At 42.1% G+C, this 22307-nt stretch overlaps 1 protein-coding gene across 3 annotated transcripts in view; it reads right to left on the reverse strand.

Annotated features, from left to right (window-relative positions):
* The window catches only part of TUT7 (terminal uridylyl transferase 7), a 69329-nt gene that overhangs the window by 20666 nt on the left and 26356 nt on the right, over nucleotides 1-22307 (reverse strand). For all 3 annotated transcript variants that reach the window (XM_062208523.1, XM_062208522.1, XM_062208521.1), the window contains exons 12-24: nucleotides 21441-21621; nucleotides 18942-20056; nucleotides 18121-18271; nucleotides 16614-16700; nucleotides 15918-16018; nucleotides 14212-14269; nucleotides 7436-7539; nucleotides 7034-7123; nucleotides 6562-6675; nucleotides 6310-6387; nucleotides 5543-5720; nucleotides 872-919; nucleotides 697-788 (exon numbers count right to left, since the gene is read on the reverse strand). In XM_062208523.1, coding sequence (XP_062064507.1) covers nucleotides 697-788; nucleotides 872-919; nucleotides 5543-5720; nucleotides 6310-6387; nucleotides 6562-6675; nucleotides 7034-7123; nucleotides 7436-7539; nucleotides 14212-14269; nucleotides 15918-16018; nucleotides 16614-16700; nucleotides 18121-18271; nucleotides 18942-20056; nucleotides 21441-21621 — 2397 coding nt within the window. The remainder of the gene's footprint in view (nucleotides 1-696; nucleotides 789-871; nucleotides 920-5542; nucleotides 5721-6309; nucleotides 6388-6561; nucleotides 6676-7033; nucleotides 7124-7435; nucleotides 7540-14211; nucleotides 14270-15917; nucleotides 16019-16613; nucleotides 16701-18120; nucleotides 18272-18941; nucleotides 20057-21440; nucleotides 21622-22307) is intronic.

Genomic DNA, 22307 nt, shown 5'->3' on the forward strand with positions numbered 1-22307 from the left:
GAGTGAACCAGTGATGGAAGACATCTCTCTCTGTCTCCCTCTCTGTGTGCAACTCTGCCTTTCAAATAAATAAAAAATAAATCTTAAAAGAGATTTGCTTATTTGAGTAACAGAGACAGAGAAAAGAGAGAGAATCAGAGAGACAGCGAAATCTTCCATCTGCTGTTCACTCTCCTAGTATGGCTGCAAGAGCCAGGGCTGGGCCAAGCCAAAGCCAGGAGCTTCTTCCAGGTATCTCAGGTGGGTGCAGGGGCCCTAGTACTTGAGCCATCATCTGGACTTTCCCAGGTGCATTAGCAGGGAGCTGGACTGTAAGCAGAGCAGCAGGGTCCGGAACTGGCACTCTGATATAGGATGCCAGTGTTACAAGTGATGGCTCAACCCGATGCACCACAGCACTGGCCTTTCTTCACTTTCAAAGCTGTTCCAGTGGTGGTATGTGTTAACAAAGAAAACCAGCAGCAGCAACAGCAATGTTATTGATTTCTCTACCCAAATGCCATTTCTTACTACGTCCTCCTAGTCTCCTGACCAATGGCTTCTAACCAGGGGATGTCACAGACAGGTCTTTAGGAATCACTCTGTATTGTTAGTATTCTTGGCTAGGCTCGGACTGCAGGGTAGTCACATTTTCACTGAGGCAATGTGTACACACTAGGTGTATTAACAATTTTTTGGCATTTCCAACAGACTCACCATTTTTGAGGGGTAGTCCTTCGGAAATCCTTTGACTGGACTGCCGAACACTCTTCTCCCATTGATAAATGCTTTCATTATAAAATTTGTCACTAAGAAGAAAACAGTTAAGAACCTGATTAGATGAATTAAAAGAAAAAAAGGAAACTGTATTAAAATTTGCAAAGTAACTTACTTTTTCTTGATAAGCCAGCTCCAAGATTATGATTCAAATCAAATGGATCTAGGTAAAGAAAATAAAGAACAAATTAGATTATCAAATAGAAAATGCAATGTCACTTACATCCAATAAATGAGGTCCACATAACATGAAAGTATCAAATATTTAGCTTATCATTAATAAAAGCATTAAATGGCTGGCTTTTCAGGGACCTTAATATTTATAATGTGGCTAAATAATATATACTCTCAACTATAAGACAAGGTTATTTCTAAAAGTGTTAACCAAAGTATTACTTTATTTTTATAAAATTCTTTATATTTGACAGTTTGCCTAATTTTGAACAAAAGACCGTTTGGAGAAGACACATTAGCCTGATGTTATATAAGATACTAGCTTTGGATGCATATAAAAGTCACAAATATATTTAAAACATTTTAGCACTTAATGTTGTTTCTAACCAATAAGCCTCTTAACGCTTACTTTCAGGGCTGCCATTGTAGTGGAGTGGATAAAGCCACTGTCAGCAATGTCGGCATCCCATATATTACCCAGCTCCTGGCTAATGCTCCTGGTAAAACAGTAGAAATGGCCCAAGTGCTTGGGGCCTCTGCCACCCATGTGGGAGACCTGGAAGAAGCTCCTGGCTCCTGGATTCAGCCTGGCCCAGCTCTGGCCATTGCAGCTATTTGAGGAATGAACCAGTGCATTTCAAATATCTTTTTCTTTTTTTTTTTTTTTTTTTTGTTTGTTTGTTTATTTATCTGGGAGGCAGAGCTACAGACAGAGAGAGAGACAGAGGGAGGTCTTCCATTGCCTGGTTTAACCCTCAAATAGCCGAAATGGCCGGAGCTGGGTCGATCCGATGCCACAAGCCAGGAGCTTTTTCCAGGTCTCACACACATGGGTGCAGGGGCCCAAGGACTTGGACCATCTTCCACTGCATTCCCAGGCCATTAGCAGGGTGCTGGATTGGAAATGGAGCAGTCAGGACTTGAACTGACGCCCACATATGATGCCAGCACTGCAGGCGGAGGCTTAACCTACTAAGCCATAGTGCCAGGTCCCAAATAAATTAAAAAAAAAAAATCACTTCAGAGAGTATTCCTCAGTTTTTACAAAACATACTTATAAAAGACACACATACACATATTTGGTTCCAGTGGCATACCAACTGAATCTCAGGATACCATTTCCAGTAAAAGCTGCGTATAAACTTCCACATAATCTCAGCTGTGTGCATCTCAAATGTCCTAGAAGGCTGATACAAACGACTTTGGAACAGTATTTGTCAGACGACCCAGAAAATGGTGGGAATGATGGAAAAGGTGCTGATTCTGAAGATGTGCATGATGTGTGAATAAACTTTCATAAAATAAATGGTATAAAAGCACTATTTCTCAATTCCAATACTACTTTATAGGTAATTTAATAAATACACAATTCATAACTTAGAAACCATATGTAGATATTTAACTAGTTTCTTCAAAAACCAAAAATAACATTCATGAAGTCAAAGAAAAACAAAAATGAGGGCCTGGCATTGGTGGTGCAGCAGGTTAAGCTGCTGCCTGTCAATGTTAGCGTCCAATATGAGTTCAAGTCCAGGTCGCTCCACTTCCAATCCAGCTCCCCGCTAATGTGCCTGAGAAAGCAGAAGATGGCCCAAGTACTCGGGCCCCTGCATCTACATGGGAAACCCAGATGAAGTTCCTGGCTCCTGGCTTTGGCCTGGTCCAGTCCCATGGCTGCCATTTAGGGAGTGAACCAAGGATGGAAGATCCCTGTCTCTCCCTCTCTCCTTCTCCCTCTTTTTTTATAACTCTGCCTTTCCAATAAATAATAAATGTTTGGAAAAAAAAAAAAGAGATGACTTTTTTTGGAGGATCCTCTCATTGAGAAAATGGAGACAACAAGGACTAAAGAAGTGAAAAGCCATATCCTTCTACTTTTCAGTTATGTTTTTTTATAAGTTACTTATTTGAAAGACAGAAAATGAAATACAGAGAGAGGGACATCTCCCACTTGCTGGCCCCCTCCACAAATGCCCATACCAGCCAGGGCTGTGTCAGGCTAACGCCAGGACCTAAGAACCCAATCCACGTCTCCTATATGGGTAGCGAGAACTCAACTGCTTGAGCCGTGCCTGGCTGCTCTCTGGTATGCACTAGCAGGAAGCTGGAAGGGAGGACAGAGCTGGGACTTACACCTGGAAGCTGATATGGGACATGGATATCCTGCTGAACCAAACATCCACCTGAGAGCTATACTTCAGTAATCGTTCAATCATAAGAACCCACTGCGATAAAGAAACTAAAGTTCTATTTTTGACATAATAGATCCTGAAAACTTAAAAATAAATCTATAACCTACTGTGATCTGAAATTCACTTTACAAATGTTCTCATTTTAATACTGCAAACAGGTAGAAGTACTGATAAAAGCCTAACTTAAGGGTAACATATTATTTAGGTGATAGGATTATATTTTTAAAAAATGAAAATAAAAAAATCCCATAATTAATAATTGAAAAATTATTAAGCCATTTCTCAACTTAAGCATTTAAATTCTATTTTCCTTTTAAAATTCCATAAATTGCAAATAAACAAATACCAATGATTCCAGTGAAACCTTGCATTTGTTGGAAGAAAAGCATTTTGCATGGTCATAATAAATATGAAAACTTGAGTGCAATTACTTATAGGTAAACACTAGCATTAACAGAAATAAAACCATTGAAAATTCACTCTTGGGGTCTGGCATTGTGTAGTGAGTAAAACTGCCACCTCTAATGCTGGTCTGTATGCTGGTTGTTCCACTTAGAATACAGCTCCCTACTAATGCACCTGGGAAAAGCACTGGAATATGGCCCACATATTTGGGATGCTGCCACCCACATGGGAGACCCAGATGAAGCTCCTGGCTCCGGCCTTGCCAGCCCTGGCTACTGTGGCCATGTGGGCAGTGAACCAGAGGATCTCTCTCGCTGTAAGTCTTTCAAAATAAATAAATAAAATCTTTGAAGAAAATTCACTCTTGGTGGCAATTTTCAACTTTTTTTTTTTTGAAAGGCAAAGTTAGAGAAGGAGAGGTGAAGAGACAAAGAGATCTTCCACCTGCCAAGTTCACTGCCCACCTAACCCCAATGGCTGGAACCAAGCCAGGCCCAAGCCAGGAGTCAGGGGCTTCTTTTGGGTCTCCCACATGGGGGCAGGGTCCCAAGCACTTGGACCACCCTCTGCTGCTTTCCCAGGCATATTAACAGGGAGCTGGATTGGTAGCGGAGTGGCTGGGACTCAAACTGGTGCCCAGATGGCACGCCAGTGCTGCAGGCAGCAGCTTAACCTGTTACGCCACAGTGCCGGTCCCAACTTCTCAACTCTTGATTAGAAAACTTAAAAGTCCTGGGGCTGGTGCTGTGGCGCCGGCATCCCATGTGGGTGCCAGTTCTAGTCCCGGCTGCTCCTCTTCTGATCCAGCTCTCTGCTGTGGCCTGGGAATGCAGTGGGGGATAGCCCAAGTGCTTGGGCCCCTGCACCCATGTGGGAGACCCGGAAGAAGCTCCTGGCTCCTGACTTTGGATCAGCACAGCTCCAGCCGTTGCGGCCAACTGGGGAGCAGAGGGAAGACCTTTCTCTCCGTCTCTACCTCTCTCTGTAACTCTTTTAAATAAATAAAAATAAATCTTTAAAAAAAAAAAAAAAAGAAAGAAAACTTAAAGTCCTACTATGGAATAGGTATTTTGGTACAGTGGGTTAACCCGCTGCCTGTGATGCCAGCATCCCATATGGGTGCTGGTTTGTGTTGTGGCTGCTCCCCTTCCAATCCAGCTTCCTGGTTTTTTATTTATTTGAAAGGCAGAGTTACAGAGAGGCAGAGGGAGAGAGACAGCGAGCAAGCACGCAAGTCTCCCATCCAGGGGTTCACTTCCCAAATGGCTGCAACAGCCAAAGCTGGGCCCACCCAAAGCCAGGAGCCAGGAGCTTCTTCCGGTTCTCCCACATGAGTGCAGGGGCCCAAGGGCTTGGGCCATCTTCCACTGCTTTCCCAGGCCGTAGCAGAGAGCTCAATCAGATGTGGAATAGCCAGGACTCACACCAGAGCCCTTATGGGATGTTGGCACTGCAGGCAGTGGCTTTACCTGCCATGCCATAGCACCAGCCCTTCCAGTTCCCTGTTAATGGCCTGCGAAAAGCAGTGGAAGATGACCTAGGTGCTTGGGCCCCTGCCACCCACACAGGAGACCTGGAAGAAGTTCCTGGTTTCAGGCCTTGGCCTGGCTCAGCCCTGGGAGTTGTGGCCACTTGGGGAGTGAACCAGTGTTTGGAAGATCTCTCTAACTCTGATTCTGAATTAATAAATAAATCTTAAGAAAAGAAAAAAGCCCTTCTCTGTTGAAGCTGCCTTAATTTTATTGCTACTGTATTTCCCAGTACAAGTGCAACAGTAGTAGAAGATTGTTGAGGTGAGCAGACTTTTGGGCTTGAGATGCCCCACGTGTGAAGGATCACTCACTGAGAAATCAGTGTTCAGGTTGGAAACAGAGATGTTGGCCTGACAACAATGGGACTACCACACCATGTAGCCTCAAAGCAACTGGTGGCTATCCAAGAACAACTCTGTAAAGAGGAAGAATGATGGCCTCACAGTTTAACTTTATATGTGAAATATTTGATTTTAATTGTACCTTCAATAACAATGTATTTCGAGGTCCACTGCTTCTTAAAAGTTGTAAGTAGACTTTTTCTCCTGATGCTAATAACATGCTCTTTAAAATCAAATTCTTCTGTGTAGAAACGAAGAAGTCCCAACCATAATTGCCCAACAGATTCTGTATTTTTTCCATATTCTGGCCAATAGGCAGGCTAGGAATAGAAGAGAACAAGGAATATCATGCTCTGTATAAAGTTAAACTACTCATTTGTATCTCAGGGAATAAATTCACACTTAACTTCTAATTAGCTAGAGATAGATACACAAAAATATAAAAAATTTTCTTTCACAAACAAAAAATTATTTGTAAGAATGTATTAACCTCTTATAACCTGGAGATAGGGATAGCTGTTTGCAACATCAAACATCAGAACCTGTCAGTGGGGAAACTGGAAATAAACTCTAAGATCCTTGGTGATGCCTATAGTACCTAGTCTCTACAATTCTATGAAAGTCTTTCCCAACTTTCAGTATGAAAACCAGAGAGCCAATAGTCCATTCACATAGAATAAAGCTTTCTAACAGGCATTAAGAAAATACTGGATAGAGTCCCTAGAAACTCACCAGACTCAGTAATAATGTTTTTACTTCAAAGGAAACATCTGTAAATGATAGTTTCCTAACAGCATGTGTATATTTATAATATAACAAACATTAATATAGTTGTTAGCCATCTACACTACAGTACAGTATAGCTTTTAGTCAAGGATGTTGGAAAATCTTTACTCTTAAAATACGTACCAGTTCATCAATCTGATCAAAAAAATATATATTCCATCCATCAACAAATATTTCAGGTTTCTTTTCACCTTTGTATATCTGAAATTTAATTTTTAAAATGTTAGTAGTAAGGATCATAAACTTAATACATTGATACAAAGACTTCTAGGAAAATAGTTAAACATTTAAATATAGAATCACAGGATCTTAGAGAAGAGGGGTCAGAGATTTCCCAGCCTTCCAGATGAGAAATATAATTTCTTTTAGTAATACCTCTTGGAGGACAGGGATGACTGGTGGATTCCTCTGCTGGAGAAAATATAGCACCATGAGAGTGTATGCATATGACGATAAGCTGCCTCTGGACGCGTCACCAATGTCACACATCTAGAGGGCAGGAAAACGAAGACCAGCAAACACCATCAGTGCTTTCTGCTGAATGTGCAGCCGTTGTGTTATCACTAAAACTAAGGTGCTTATGTTGAGGAGTACTGTAAGAGGCTAAGATATACCAATGAAACCAAATAAAACTCAGAAAACTAGTAGGCTGTTAGCCACAAACAAGGTCAGATTATCATGTAAAACTCAAGACAACAAAATATGCGGTTGGATGCCTTCCCAAATAGTTGCAGGACACATCTGGCATGGAAATGTCCATTGAGAATGAAAGGCACATGCTTGCAACAAGGTTTGAAGACATAATGAAATTTCCTGATAAATCACAGCAGTAAGCATGCTCACTCACCTTTGTAAATACTTTCATGGTGTAGCACAAGTATTTCACTCTGGGGTCAATGGCTGAATAAGCAGACAAAAGCCTTGTGTTATGAAGGGCCTGTTAAAAGGGAAATTACACTATAAGGCTATCAATTATGTGATGTTTTGAAGCTGGAATATTCTGATTCATGTTAGGTAGAAGATATTTTCCACTGAAGCTTCAGTAATTTACTAGACAATACTGAAGAGTTTTACTTTACAACTGACCTCATGACTTCCTCTATGCATATAGAAAATATGGGTATTAAACAGTCACTTCCTTTCAAGTAGATATGATTCCCCCACCTTCCTATGGCATTATTTCAACTGACTGGACTTAGGAGACTGAGGGGTCCACAAAACCTTATAGCAAACCAGAAGATCATCTTACCAATGTGTTATACAAACTGATATCCACTTCTAGGCCACTTCTCAAATGGAAGAACTTCACGATTGGCACCTTTGCCGTTGTAATAGGCAAGATGTTTCTCAGACCTAGGTTGGGAAATAAGATAGTATCATTGACTACAGCAGCTGGGGACTGATGGCTCCAATCTTAATGTTCCAATATAAAAGGACAGAGCCCAACTTGGCTTACTTCACTGCATTCACTAAAACTAGCCAGGAATTCCCTGTTATTTTTTTTTTTTTAAAGCACTCAGAGAACTAACACAACAATGCCATTTCTTTTTTTTAAGATTTCTTTATTTATTTGAAAGTCAGAGTTACACAGAGAGGGGAGAGGCAGAGAGAAAGGTCTTCCATCCAATGGTTCACTCTCCAGATGGCTGCAACGGCCAGAGCTGCACCGATCCAAAGCCAGGAGCCAGGAGCTTCTTCTGGGTCTCCCATATGGGTGCAGGGGCCCAAGGACTTGGGCCATCTTCTACTGCTACCCTGGGCCATAGCAGAGATCTGGACAGGAAGTGGAGCAGCCAGGTCTCAAACCGGCGCCCATATGGGATGCCGGCGCTTCAGGCCAGGGCGTTAACCCACTGCGCCACAGCGCTGGCCCCAGGAATTCCCTGTTATTAACAAACACCTAGCAAGGCTGACACTTGCTAAATACATTGATATTTTAACTGAAAGGATAAAGTCAGCAGCAAATGCCCTCACTGGATATAGCTTGTGTGTATTCAGGGCTGTCAAGCTGATAAACACCGACACAGAATGACTACCAGAGTCTGGACTACACCACGTGACTGTTACCTCCTCTACAGACTTGGAGGCCATCATCGGCATCCTCAAAAGCCACTCACCACGGGGCTACAAGTTGTAAATGTAACAGAAAGAATCAGCTTCAATGGGATGGGGGAAACTGCTCGAGCTAGGCTTTGAAAAAGAGCAACAGGCAAAAACAGTTTATGTTGAGGGGATTTACTAGGCAAGGAAAACCACACAGAGGTTGGATGCCTCAAACAGACTAGCATGTTCAGGGAACTTCCATGGAATTGTGAAGGCTGTAGAGGGGATCTGAGGAATTACAGGAGATGGGAAGACAAACTAGGAAGAATCCAAATGGAGAACCTACACATCCTGCTAACAATCACTTGAAGAGGCAAACAGAAGCCAATGAGGAGGCCGGTACTGTGGTGCAGTGGGATAAAGCCCTAGCCTGAAGTGCTGGCATCCCATATGGGCGCTGGTTCTAGTTTCAGCTGCTCCTCTTCTTCTTATTTTTTTTTTTAAAGATTTTATTTATTTATTTGAGAGGTAGAGTTACAGATAGTGAGAAAAGACAAAGAGAGAGATCTTCCTTCTGTTGGTTCACTCCCCAAATGGCTGCAACGGCTGGAGATGCGCTGATCCGAAGCCAGGAGCCAGGAGCTTCTTCCCGGTCTCCTATGCAGGTGCAGGGGCCCAAGCACTTGGGCCATTTTCTACTGCTTTCCCAGGCCATAGCAGAGAGTTTGATTGGAAGAGGAGCAGCAGAGACTAGAACCGGTGACCATATGGGGTGCCAGCACTGCAGGCAGAAGGATTAACCTACTGCGCCACAGCACCAGCCCCTCAGGTGCTCCACTTCCGATCCAGCTCTCTGCTATGGCCTGGGAAAGCAGTAGAAGATGGCCCAAGTGCTTGGGCCCCTGCACCCACATGGGAGACCCGGGATAAACTCCTGGCCTTGGATCGGCTCAGCTCCAGCTGTTGCAGCCATCTGGGGAGTGAATCAGTGGATGGAAGACCTCTCTGTCTCTACCTCTCTCTGTAACTCTTTCAAATAAATAAAATAAAATAAAAACAAAATCAATGAACTGGTTTTAAGTTGGGAGGAATCACTTCCACATTTATTTAAACGATGACCTTGGCATTGTGTCACAGGGTATGTGAAGAGCCCTTGACAAATGTTATCTCTTAAGACTTAACAGCCTCACCTTTCAGATGTGGAAGCAGAGACCAGGAGAACCTAGGCATATGCAGCTCGTAAACCATGGAGCCGGGATTCAGATTTAGAGAAGGCGATCTCTAAATTTCTTTTGTTTTTTTTTTTTTAAGTTTTTTTTTTTTTTTGGCAGGCAGAGTGGATAGTGAGAGAGAGTCAGGGAGAAAGGTCTTCCTTTTTGCCGTTGGTTCACCCTCCAATGGCCGCTGCGGCCGGCGCGTCTCGCTGATCCGAAGCCAGGAGCCAGGTGCTTCTCCTGGTCTCCCATGCGGGTGCAGGGCCCAAGGACTTGGGCCATCCTTCACTGCCTTCCCGGGCCATAGCAGAGAGCTGGCCTGGAAGAGGGATAGAATCTGGCGCCCCAACTGGGACTAGAACCTGGTGTGCCGGCGCCGCAAGGCGGAGGATTAGCCTGTTAAACCACGGCGCCGGCTGCAATCTCTAAATTTCTACTGAATCCAGTCTAGGCCAGGCTAGGGATCACTTCACCCATTTTGGTGATTCCAAGGATGGTCAATGTCAACGGCCAAGGAGGAAGACTCCCAAGGAAAGGCAGGGAGTGTCGGGGGTTGGAGCAGAAGGGAGGCAGTATATAGGAGGAGGACTTCATTCTGGAATGCTGGAGTCTGAACTTCTTTGGATAGAGTTGTGTGATGATATCTACAGGGCTGATATCACAGAATTCAGAGGGAAAAGGACACAGATGTCAGGGATACTCTCAGGAAGAAAGGTCTGTATGATAGATAGATGAATTGTAACTTATACTGATGGGGAGCACAGGTAAGGAAGTTCATGTTCACTGAGCACTTGTATATACTAGCATGTACAGTCATAACCATGTTTCAGTCAACCTTGGACCACATAGGCAACAGTGGTCACCTAGGATTACAATGGAGTTGTAAGATCCCTATTACCTAGTGACTGTTGTGGTTCAATGCTTTACTCTCATGTTTGTGTAAACAGGCCTACTGTGCTGATAGTCATGCAATAGCAGAGTGCATTCAATTATCAACAGCACATAATACTGTATGTGACAAGTAGCTATGTCACTTGTTTATGTACTTACTATCCTTTTTATTGTTATTTTATAGGATACCTAGGAAAACAATCATTTTGCAATACACTGGCAGCAGTCATATACCTATTGTGTATTTATCAATCTATCAATCTGAAAGGCAGAGAGAGAGAGAGAGACAGACAGAGAGATTTTCAGATTTTCCATCTACTTATTCACTCCCCAAATACCCACAACAGCTAGGTCTGGGCCAGGCAAAAAGCCAGGAACCAAGAACTCTACCTGGATCTCCCATATTGATGGTAGGAACCAAAGTACTTGGCCTGTTATCTGCCATCTCGCTAGGCACATTAGCAGGGATCTGGATTAGAAGTGGATTCAACAGGATGCTGGTTTCTCAAGCAACAGCTTACTCCACTGCACCTCAATGTCAGACTGTCCCTACTCCCCACCCAATGTGTATGTTGACTGCATCAAGGAGGCCACATTGAGAGAGTGCTCTTTATTATCTAGGAGACCCAGAAGAAGCTACTGGCTCCTGGCTTTGGACTGGCCCAGCCCCCATAATTGTGGCCATTTGGGGAGTGAACCAGTAGTTGAAAGATCTCTCTCTGACTCTCCCTAGCTCTGCCTTTCAAATAAATAAATAAATCTTAACAACAAACATTACCCAATGACATATTTCTCAGATTTTCTTTAAGTAACATCTAACTGCATTAATTTTCTCACCTGTAAATGCTAGTACTGCTATTCTCACATTATAGATGAGCTACTGAGTGTATATGATGAGACTGGTTTCCTGGTGTCACACAGCCAGCAAGTGGGGAACCAGGATTTAAAAACAGAAAGTGCTATGCTGCCATCCCTCCATAGCCATGAAAGCTTGGCAGGTCTCCCCCAGGACACCAGAATCTGCAGCTGCTCAAATCTTAGGCTTCTTTCCTCTCCTTCCCTCTCTGACATTTTACATTACTGACCATTATCACATTTGCAAGCTGTCCTCCAGGCTTGACTCAAAGCACATCTTCCTGCTTCTGATTTCCCATTTCAAAGGCTCCCTTTTCTAGTCTCCTTAATTTCTACCCATTAAATTAGAGTTTAGTCTTCAATTTCTCTCAAATGACCCCTTGTAATTGTTTTATTCTTCGTCATTTCCTCTGTTTCTCAATGTCTTTTCAATATACCCAGCACAAACATTATTTTATTTTCATCTTCAATCTTGACTTATCCAGTATTTCCAGTTTTTTTTTTTTTTTTTTTTTTTTTTGGACAGGCAGAGAGAGAGAGGGAGAAAGAAAGGACAGTGAGCACATACTCCCATCCACTGGTTCAGTTCTCCAATGTCCCTGATGGCTGAGTCCCAGCTGAAGCAGAGTGGAGGCCTCAGTCCAGGAAACCCAATCTACACCCATCACCCTGTCTCCCAGGTCTGCATTAGCAGGAAGGCAGAGACAGAACAGGGTAGTGACTCCAAGCACTCCAACATGGGATGTGAGCATCTTTTTAAAAAGATTTATTTATTTACATGAAAGGCAGAGAGAGAGAGGATGAGCAGAAAGAGGTCTTCTATCTACTGGTTCACTCCTCAAATGGCCACAAGGGCCAGGGCTGGGCCATGCTAAAGCCAGGAGCCTGGAACTCCATACAGGTCTCCCACATGGGTGGCAGGGGCTCAAGCACTTGGGACATCTTCCAGTGTCTTCCCAGGTACATTAGCAGGGAGCTGGATAGGAAGTGGAACAGCCAGAACTTGAACTCATACCCAAATGGGATATTAGCTTTGCAGGCAGCACCTTAACCCACTATGCCACAAGACCAGCCCGGGAATGTGGGTATCTTAACTACTAAGTTAAATGTCCATCCCTCATATTTCTGCTTGCTTGCTGTCTGTTAACTGTTGGAGGTTCTACATCATGGCAAGCTGAACATATCCATACAGGTGTTCTCTGCCAGCAATCCCAGACATCAACCTTATTCTTTATTTCCTATTTGTAGGGACCAAATCAAGGAAATTTTCCCTTTAGAATCACTCATGTCTTCATCCTTACACCACTGAAGTGCCTGCCCTGTTGCCAAGACTATACCTTCTCTAGGAGAGGCTTACCAGCCGCCTGAAAAGATTGTCTCACTTCGATTAGGTCCCACCCTTCCTGTCCCTCAATGGCTCCCAAACATCTGGAAACTGTGCCTTATCTCCAATATTTCCCATTGGAAACTCTTCCCCAAATTTAACAATCTCCCGTTGTGCTTCAAAATATACTATATAACACAGTATATCTTACACGCACATCCATGCACCCTCATAAGTGACGTCTTTCACCATCCTCTCCAAATTGCACTTGCCACCACCTGTGTTCATGGGAAGCCCATCTTTGCCACAAACCTCCCCTATGCAACTTTTCCCTCTAATCTCTCTCTCCTCAGAAGTTATTTAATACTTATCATAGCTTCTGTTACTCATTTTAAAAAAGTATGCATTTATTTTTCGTTTAGTTGAAAGGCAGAGAGATAAAGATGTTCCATCTGCTGATTCCACAAATTTCTACAACAGCTGAGGCCAGGCCAGGCTGAAGCCAAAACCCAGAATTCAATCCAGGTCTCCCACACGAGCAGTAAGGGATCCAACTACTTGAGCCATCACCCACTGCCTCCCAGGGTGCGTGTTAGCAGGAAGCTGGAATCAAGGGTGCAGCCAGAACTCCAGCCAAGTACTCCAACATAGGATGCAGGCTTCCCAAGCAGTGTCTTAACCGCTGCAAACACCTGCCCTTCACTTACTCTGAAAAGTGAAGACTTACACTGTTAAAGAGCCTATAAAATTACCTTACTTCCATAAAATCTGAAAGCTGTCAAAGGAAAGACTTATACAGTTTATTAAAAATGTTCCTACCATGTCTAAGGGCTCAACCCCAGCCACTGAGGCCATTTGGAGAGTGAACCAGCAGACGAAGATCTCTCTCTGTCTCTCCTTTTAACACTTTCAAATAAATAAATAAATAAATCTTAAAAAGAAAAGAAAAGAAAAAAGATACAAAGAAAAGTGGCACTCGAGGTATATGTTTGTATGTATCTATGTCCATGCTGTGAACTGAAGTCTATTCTTGACTACAATACAAGATAGCTTTTCAAAGATAAATTCCTGTGAGGACAGGGACCATCTCTTGTTCACTTTCATTTTCAGCTCTTAGCACATAAGTTTGCTGACAGTTTCACTGTTAACAGAATTTATAGTTGCCCCTGACAGCAAAAGAATGTGTTCATAGCATTGCAGCTCCATACAGGATTTACAGAGACTACACATTTAACAGCTGTAAACACTTGAGAAATTACCCTGTTTGCTTTCTCCATTCTCTAATTAGACGAAAGAGATCAGTACAGTGACTTGTCTAGGGTCACATCTGCTTGCTGAGCAGGACACTGCAAACACAACCCCAAATCTGGATCCAGGGTGCTATTATGTTTCACACCACAGTCAGCAACTACGGCACTTTGATCTATATTATCTCAATAAGGCAAAACGATTTCCAAACCTCTTCGTCGGGTTTATGCTTTGTCTTGAAATAAAACTAAACTAGGCAAAATATGCACACAAATTATCACCAATTCCTTAGTATTTTCTCATGCTTACCTATATTAAGATTTTTTAAAGACACTGATTTTGTAAATATTGTTATATGAACCACTATACTACTTTACTGACACTAGTAAATTCTAAGTCTGCAAAACACTAAGACAGACAACGCTTTTCAGACAAAGCCTACAGAGGTACCTGCATGTTTCCTGAGGACTCTTGCCAATTCTTCAATAGTTCTCACACAGTCCAACCCCTATGACAAAGACAACACAGCTGAGTCAGAACTGGAAGCAGGTTCTTACACTGGTTACAAATACTTTCCATTATACCATCAGAGATAATGCAGTTAATTTCAACTCATTCTGTTCACATTTTTCCCTTTCAGTCAAGTATGAGAGTTAACATTCATACAAACTATCCTAAAGATGCAAAAAGCAATAAACATCCTATTTCCTAATTGCTTTTAGAAGTACAACAAAGGTTAAAATCAGATAGGATATCTATGGACCCATAGCTTCCAGAAAAATCACACAAACATGGGATCTCTATTTTTTTTGTCCCTCTGCATAATTAGAATAGTCAGAATGTCCTATTTGCCAAAACATGCAAGAGGGGGCTTCTGGGTCCCATCTTCTTCATTCGAGTAGCTCTTCATTATATGTTTAGTTATAGCTGACACATTGCCATGGCAACTAGTTGTTATCTTCCCATGGGACTATCCAAAATTATAATGCACAAGATTAAAGTCATACAATATGAAGACTATTTTAAAAACATTTGGGCCAACTTTACCAACATGCACCCTTGGGCTAGTTATTTTACGTTCAATGTGTTTTGGAACACATTTAACTTTTAGCTATGCAAAACTAACTCATAGGCCTTGTAAGAAAATCGACCTTAAGGACGTACAATTGGGTCCTTTCATTTGGTAGACTCAATCTGCCTTATCCAATTTATTCACCAAATTCAGGCCAGATCACTTTTGGCTACTTTCTCAAATCAGATAAATCTTCAAAGTGCAGAGAACTGAAACTAAGAGATAAAAATGTCTTGAACCACAGCAGCACCCGTCATCTGGACATACAGTATTTGGACTGCATTAAAAAGTATGGACTCTTGGCCAGCACCGCGGCTCACTAGGCTAATCCTCTGCCTGCGGTACCAGCACCCTGGGTTCTAGTCCTGGTCGGGCGCCAGATTCTATCCCAGTTGCTTCTCTTCCAGTCCAGCTCTCTGCTGTGGCCTGGGAAGGCAGTGGAGGATGGCCTATGTGCTTGGGCCCTGCACCCGCATGGGAGACCAGGAGGAAGCACCTGGCTCCTGGCTTTGGATTAGTGCAGCGCGCCGGCCATAGTGGCCATTTAGGCTGTGAACCAACGGAAGGAAGATCTTTCTCTCTAACTCTGCCTGTCAAAAAAAAAAAAAAAGAGTATGGACTCAAAACTTCTCAGACTTTATATTATCTACCAAAGACTATATGTTTAGGTATACTAATGGGACACATTTCTCTCACATCCAGGTCTCTGGACTGTAAAGTTAGTAGCACTTATCATTTACCAGAAGGCCTGCCTGGAGGAAAAACTTTATAGATAACCTTTTGTGGGTGTGTCCATCCACATCAGCCTAGTGGCCAGGCCAATGGACACTGGAGAAGAACACTGCCCTTTGAAGGATCTCTATGTCTCTCTGAAATCCTCATGGTATCACAGGTTCAAAGTTACAAGCCTTCCCAATCTTCACAATCACCTCTACACTTCACACTCTCTGGACAGAGGTGCAGCAAATGGCACGCAGCATATGGTATGCCCTGATAAATTTGGAAAACACCAAGCTGTACTCTTAGTTAAGATTGGTTGAACCACACTGTTGTAGCAAATGCAAGTTTTATGTGTGCACTGTACCTCAGCAGTTTCGTGTCCGTTAATTGTCATACAGACGTCAAGGTCACTCTGTTTGAATCCAAATCCATTTTTGGAGGAGCCAAACAAGCTCAATTTAGTTCCTATTAGGAATATATGAAAAGTAATAACCAATTACCTAAGTACATTTAATTTTATGATCAAAATGGCCCTCTTATGAATCAAAAACACCCAGCTGGTAACTGCCCTAATCTCATATTAATTATGTTTTCTGATGAGCCAGTCATGTATTCCAAAGTTTCTCTCCCAAAGTTTTATATTTGAATAAATACAAGCTGTATATGGGATGGATTACCAAATATCACTTTATTCTTAAATGCAGGGAACATTTCAAGGAAAATGTAGATCATCTCAAGACATTTAACAATGTACAATTACTACTTTCTATTTAAATAAATTCATTTTAGAGATGAACTTTGACTGTAATCGTAACACTATAGGAATTTCAGTTGTTGTATCTACTGGGCTAACTACACGGTCCAGGTTTTTCCTGTTGACAAATGAGGATCTGACAGACCAAGGGCAGTCTTAGGTAAATCACAAAACATGTGAATAGGACTCCCACCATCATTACAGAATGATGCTATCACTCTCAAAATTAACGTGCTTTTACCACATTTAATCATTCAGGACGGTTCATGGCATCTTTCTTCTCTTAAAGACAAAGTAAGTATTTACCTGGAAAGTCCTGTCTTATGAAACTCTCTAGATTTTGCCGAATATGCTCACGAGCTTGATCTTCTAAAATAGTTGGAGAAAAATCCTCTGTTTAAAACAAATTTCACATGTTGAAAAAAAGACTGCTGACACTGTTTGAAAACACTGAAAAATTTACATTTTTTAAAAATAAAAAGTTACCAGCTCAAAAAACCCTCACTCTTTGTATCTTCTCATTAGAGAGCATCAGCGATGTAAAATTTGAAATGCCATTTCTAAAAGGAGTTCATCACCAAGAACTGCTCTTAAAATGGAAACTAATTTGAACAGGGAGGCTGTACCTGGGTCTCAGGGACCTCAGAGATCTCGAAAGGGCCGATCAGGGAATCTTCCCAGAGTGTGAATCTCAAAGTTTGGGAGCATTTACGTGTATTTTTCCCCCCAAGGAGAACCAGTTTTGCTTGTTTTTTCATAGTTCATAACCTCCAAAATGTTTCAGAGAAAAGTCACTGGTTAAGAACAAGTGTCCTGATGCTGTGGCACACTAGGTTAATCCCCCGCCTTTCGTGCAGGCAGTCCATATGGACACCAGTTCAAGTCCTGGCTGCTACCCTTCTGACTCAGCTCTCTACTATAGCCTGGGAAAGCAGAAGACAGCCCAATGCTTGAGCCCCTGCACCTGCCTGGGAGACCCGGAAGAAGTTCCTGGATCTTGCCTCCAGATAGGCTCAGCTCCAGCTGTTGCAGCCATTTGGAGAGTGAACCAGTGGATGGAAGACCCCTCTGTCTCTCCCTCTCACTGTCTATAATTCCACCTCTCAAATAAATAAAATCTTTAAAAAAAAAAAAAGAACAAGTATCTTCTGGCATATATGAACATCTCAAGATGCAGCAACTATGATACATTAAGTTCTTTTCCATTCTAAGCAGTTGAATGAAGCTTAGAATTTAAATTTAGAGTTAAATGTTTTCCCATTTTAGAACTTTCAAAACCTTCATATCAATGCATCCCTAAACTGGTATTCTTTTAAGGGCTCCTATGTAGGCCATTAATTAGCATAAATTAAAATAGTCTATGCTCAAATTTTAGAAATCTTGGATTATTAAGTTAGTAAGCTTCTTTACCATAACATTTCTCATCACTTCTTTGTTAACATGTCCGGGAAATCTGTGAGGTAGATTCCCTGCCCGTAACGAAGGGAGTAGTGAGTAAAGTTATTCCTTACTTAGTCCAGAACACTCCTGGATGTCCCATACTATTAACCACACACAAACATCTCAAGGGACATCGGGTGGGAAGCTCTTGTTTGGTACTCTATTCTTAAGACTTAAAAAGCCTCATTTCTCTCCCTCCCTTATTTTTAATAATTATTTACTCTGTATCCCAAAAGGGACAGCCATGAAATAGCAGAGAATCAAACAGATTTAGTCCTTAGAAGAGATCAGAGTTAACATGATAGTCATTCCAACCACTCCTAAATAAATGTCATTTCAGTATGACAAATCCAAAGAAATGTGAATAACTTACTGTAGCACTGGATGCAAACTTGATCCAAGATATCTGAGAACTTGGGTGTCAGCGGCGGCAGAGGTTCCAGCGGGATTCTCTTGAAGTCTTCAGGACAGGCTTTCTTGAGATGGCCCTCCCGTCTGCATAAGCCACACACTGCTGTGGGGGACTGCAGACACAGAGCAAAGCAAAACATGGCTTAAGTACAGCATAGGCTGGGTGCCTGGCCTAGCAGTTAAGATGGCAATATACATCAGAGGGCTGAATGAGTTTCATTTCCAGCCCCAGCTCCTAACTCTAACTTCCTGTCAATGCAAACCCCATAAGGTACTTGAGGGGGGTGAGGGAGATGGTCCTGCCTTCCCTGTAGAAGACTTGTTCCTAACTTTAGCTGTAGACCATACACTCAGGATGCGAATCCAGCAGAAGGCAGCACACACTCTCTGTCTGTTATGTCTCTTTGCCTCTTACATAAATAAATAGAAATGGAAAAAAAAAAAAAGAGTATTTGCCAAATAAAGGGGTCTGGAATATTTTCTTTGGAAATACACAGCATACTTTGCACTTTCCCAAGGGATGAAATACAATGTGTACCCATTGCAAATTATCTAAGAGATGAGGAGATCATTATGGTATCCACGGGAGCAAAGTATTTTCCCTTCCTCCTATACAATCTCTTTTGGTCTAAAAAAGGGAAGTGGATCAAGCGGATGTATAAAATGCAAGATTACCTTGCTAACTGCCACCAAAGCAGGTAGTAGTTTCTAGTATACAAAAATGGCATGCATTACAAAGTTGCTTAGTCTCCTTAGTCTACGCTGAGTAGTGGCACTGCTTACCTTGCCTTTGGTGAAGATAAGTTTGCTAAATTCATAAAAGAAATTAAACTGATCCACAGGTGAATTTTCCTCACATACAACTTCTTCTTTAAGAGAAATTTTATTAAGTTCCATGAGTAGAGCTCCATCTACATGTTTTCCACATTCTTTCAGGTCCTCATACTTAGCAGGTTCACCTAATTCATAATCTTCTTCAGACAGGGCATCCTCGTCCCCGGATCCAGTGTAGGTGTTATCTAGCTCATCTTCATTAGTAATGTCATCCTTGTCTTTCCTTCGGGTAATGGAGAGCCTGGGTTCTTGTTCTTCGTCTTCCTCTTCCTCCTCTTCTTCCTCCTCCTCCTCATCCTCCTCCTCAGAACAGGTGATTTCCAATGTCTGGCCCTGGACTGAAGGGGCAAAGTGGTTTAGGGAGTCTTCTAGTTCATCAGTACCTTCTACGCTTTCTTCATCAGCATTAGCCTTGCCATATAAAGTAGTGAATCCGTCATCCTCTTTAGCGGCCTGAAGGCCTTCAAAATCCAAAGAAACGTCTGTCTCACTGCATGTTCTGCCATAGCTGACGAGCTCTCTGTGCTTGCTATCGCTGAAGGCCTGGGCGTGGGTGCTCAAAGCATGCTGGCTCTCCCTTCCCATTTTCTCTTCCTTGTTTTTACTTTCTGTTTCTTGATGGTACATGTTAAGATCCTCAAAGTCATCACCATTGAGCTCTGCTTGGACACAGTTTGAGTTTTCCGGGTGGACTCTGATATGTACATTTCCCATCTCCTCAGCTGGTGGACTTCCAAAGCCTTCACCAGTCTCTTTATGAGTGCAAGAAATCATCTGAGCCGTGCAAGTATTTGTAGCTGAACTGGTAGTAGCACTAGGACCTTGAGCCAAAACTGAGTTTTTTAATTTATCATCTTTAGTTTGTACATCTGAATCATGATTGACCACTTCTTTAGAATGTTCTGAAATACATGGAACTGGGCTCAGAGGCTTAGGAAGGTTGGACTTAATTTTGTGTGGAAGAGCAAAATATTTATACGTTGTCCTTAAACAATGAAGTATATATTCAAACACGGGCTGATTATTTAAAGTTCTTGCCACATTTCTTTTAACAGAATAAGGATCTGTAACAACAACAACAACAATCCATGATTTTATACATTTCTATTTCATGTTTTAAAAATTAGCCTGCTCTACATAAAAACAGACAACAAATAAACAACAGTAAAATGTATCACGTTTCTTATATGCTTTTTACAAAAAACTAGGAGCAAGGTCTAAGAAGATACAGTTTAAGAATAAAAAGCAATGTTTTCTAAGACATCTGCTCTCTAAAGAGAGCCCATTCTGTTCAGAACCAGAACCCATTCCCTATTCGCTCTGTGACTACAGGGACAGAAAAGATGTCGCCAGTGTGGCTCTCATGCCCTTGGGAAGTCTGGTTTTCCCGACAGGCTCTGCTGCTGAGTGCTCTGCCTCCCCACTCAGCCAGGCCCTGAGGATGGTAGAGCTTACCTCCACTCTTCTGCCCTGGGAAGCCCCATCACTGAATTGGCTGGACTGAATTTCAGGGGCGAGAGGGAGGCACCAGGAGGATACACCACTTCTCTCAATCTTTTCTCCTCCCCTAGAACTCCAGCAGGTTAGGCAATTGGCCAGAAGAGCTGAGCCAGAGAAACTGCAGGGGAGGGTTTAAAAATGTGAGATCCCCGTAACTGCACACAGAATTTATGCAAAATGCAAAAAAAACCCTCTTACGCAACATAAAGCTTGAAAAAAATCAAGCAAAAATAAGAGATTTCCATTTAGGAAGTTCTCTAAATTACTTCAAGGAGGAGAATTAAGATTTCTGGAGGGGGTTTCGACCTCCTGACTTTGCAAAGCAGAGAAGAGCTAGTCCACTCAGGGGCATGGCAGTGTTGTCTCTGATAGGGCGGCTTCAGTTAAATAAGCCTTAGCAAAAAAAAAAAAAAAAAGTGCTTTTCTGAGGAAGCGCTAAATGTTTCTGCAGATATCTCAAGCATAACTATCTGTTCCCTCTACCAGTGAGGTAATCCTACCAAGAACATAATTTTTCATGACATGAGAAAAAGTATTTTCCTCATCTTTGCAAAACTAAACAACAACCCACAGAAAGACTGAATTAACACATCTATAAGTGAACAGTAAGGAGGAAAGGGAGACTCACATATTAACTGGGAAAAACGTAAGGGTTTAAGATGTCAAGCCATTGACAAAGAAAGCAAGGACTCAACCAGCCATTATACCACTTAAGTAATTCAGCTGTATCATTTCAATACTTGAAAAACGCAGGTGAATGAACTCTTTGGTCTCTTGTAATGACCCCACACAACACATGCAAGATTCTAACTATTCATTTCACCTTTGAGAGTCAGGGCCTACCTTACAAGTAGGAGCCGAAAAAGAGACTGAAATAAAAAGCATGCTGTTAGACTGACACCTTAAAAAAGGGGGGGAGGGGAAAGAATGGGCTTAAAGTTGAGATACCTTCAATGGCAATGCGCTTTTTGGGCCAATCCTTTGATTCCCGAGATATAGATTCTTTGACACGAATACTAATCACTAAATCGGCCAAATTAAATTCTAAAGCATAGAATCGCAGCAATTCCACCCAGAGCTGCCCAACTGGTACTGAAGGCTGGTGTTTTACATCAAATGTTAATGACACCTATGAAAAGCAGAAAACAGAGATTAACTCAGACGTCAGCACAATCTGAAATATCAGAGTTCATTCAAACATCAAATCAGTATATCTGAACAACCTTAGCAAAGACATGAATTTGATAGTCTATCTAGATAAATCAAATCCCAGGTTCTATTTCGCTTGTGGGATCATGGCATCATTTCACTGCACTCCTGGGATTAGAATACCTTCAAATCTAACTGGCATCAGAAAAACAGACAGGTTAGTTTTATTTAAACATACGGCATTCAATTTTGAAATCTTAGTAACAGGTGGAGAAGACTGTGCATAGGCTGCTAATACCCTCAGCACCACTGTTGCAGAAGGCGCCCTTTCAGGTATACACACAGAGATGGACAGTGGCTAAAGTCATCGAGAATAAGGAAACAGTCCTCCTACTGCCTGATAAAACTACATAAGCACAATGGATGTACCAGTGGGAATTAATTTTAAAGTCAAAGAACTCTTGACACCAGAAATTTGATACTAGTTTTAGTCATAGACTTCTGACATTTGAACATACTGGCTATAATATATTAGGAAGTATAGAGGACTTAGGATAGGGAAAAAAGTCGGTGGGGGGGGGGGCTTCAAATAATGATTGTCACTTCACAGCTCTTAACTGCTCTGTGACTTTGCTTCTACAGTCTCAGACTGGCAGTACAGCACAG

The sequence above is a fragment of the Lepus europaeus genome, chromosome 12 (assembly GCF_033115175.1).
Source record: "Lepus europaeus isolate LE1 chromosome 12, mLepTim1.pri, whole genome shotgun sequence".
NCBI lineage: Eukaryota > Metazoa > Chordata > Mammalia > Lagomorpha > Leporidae > Lepus > Lepus europaeus.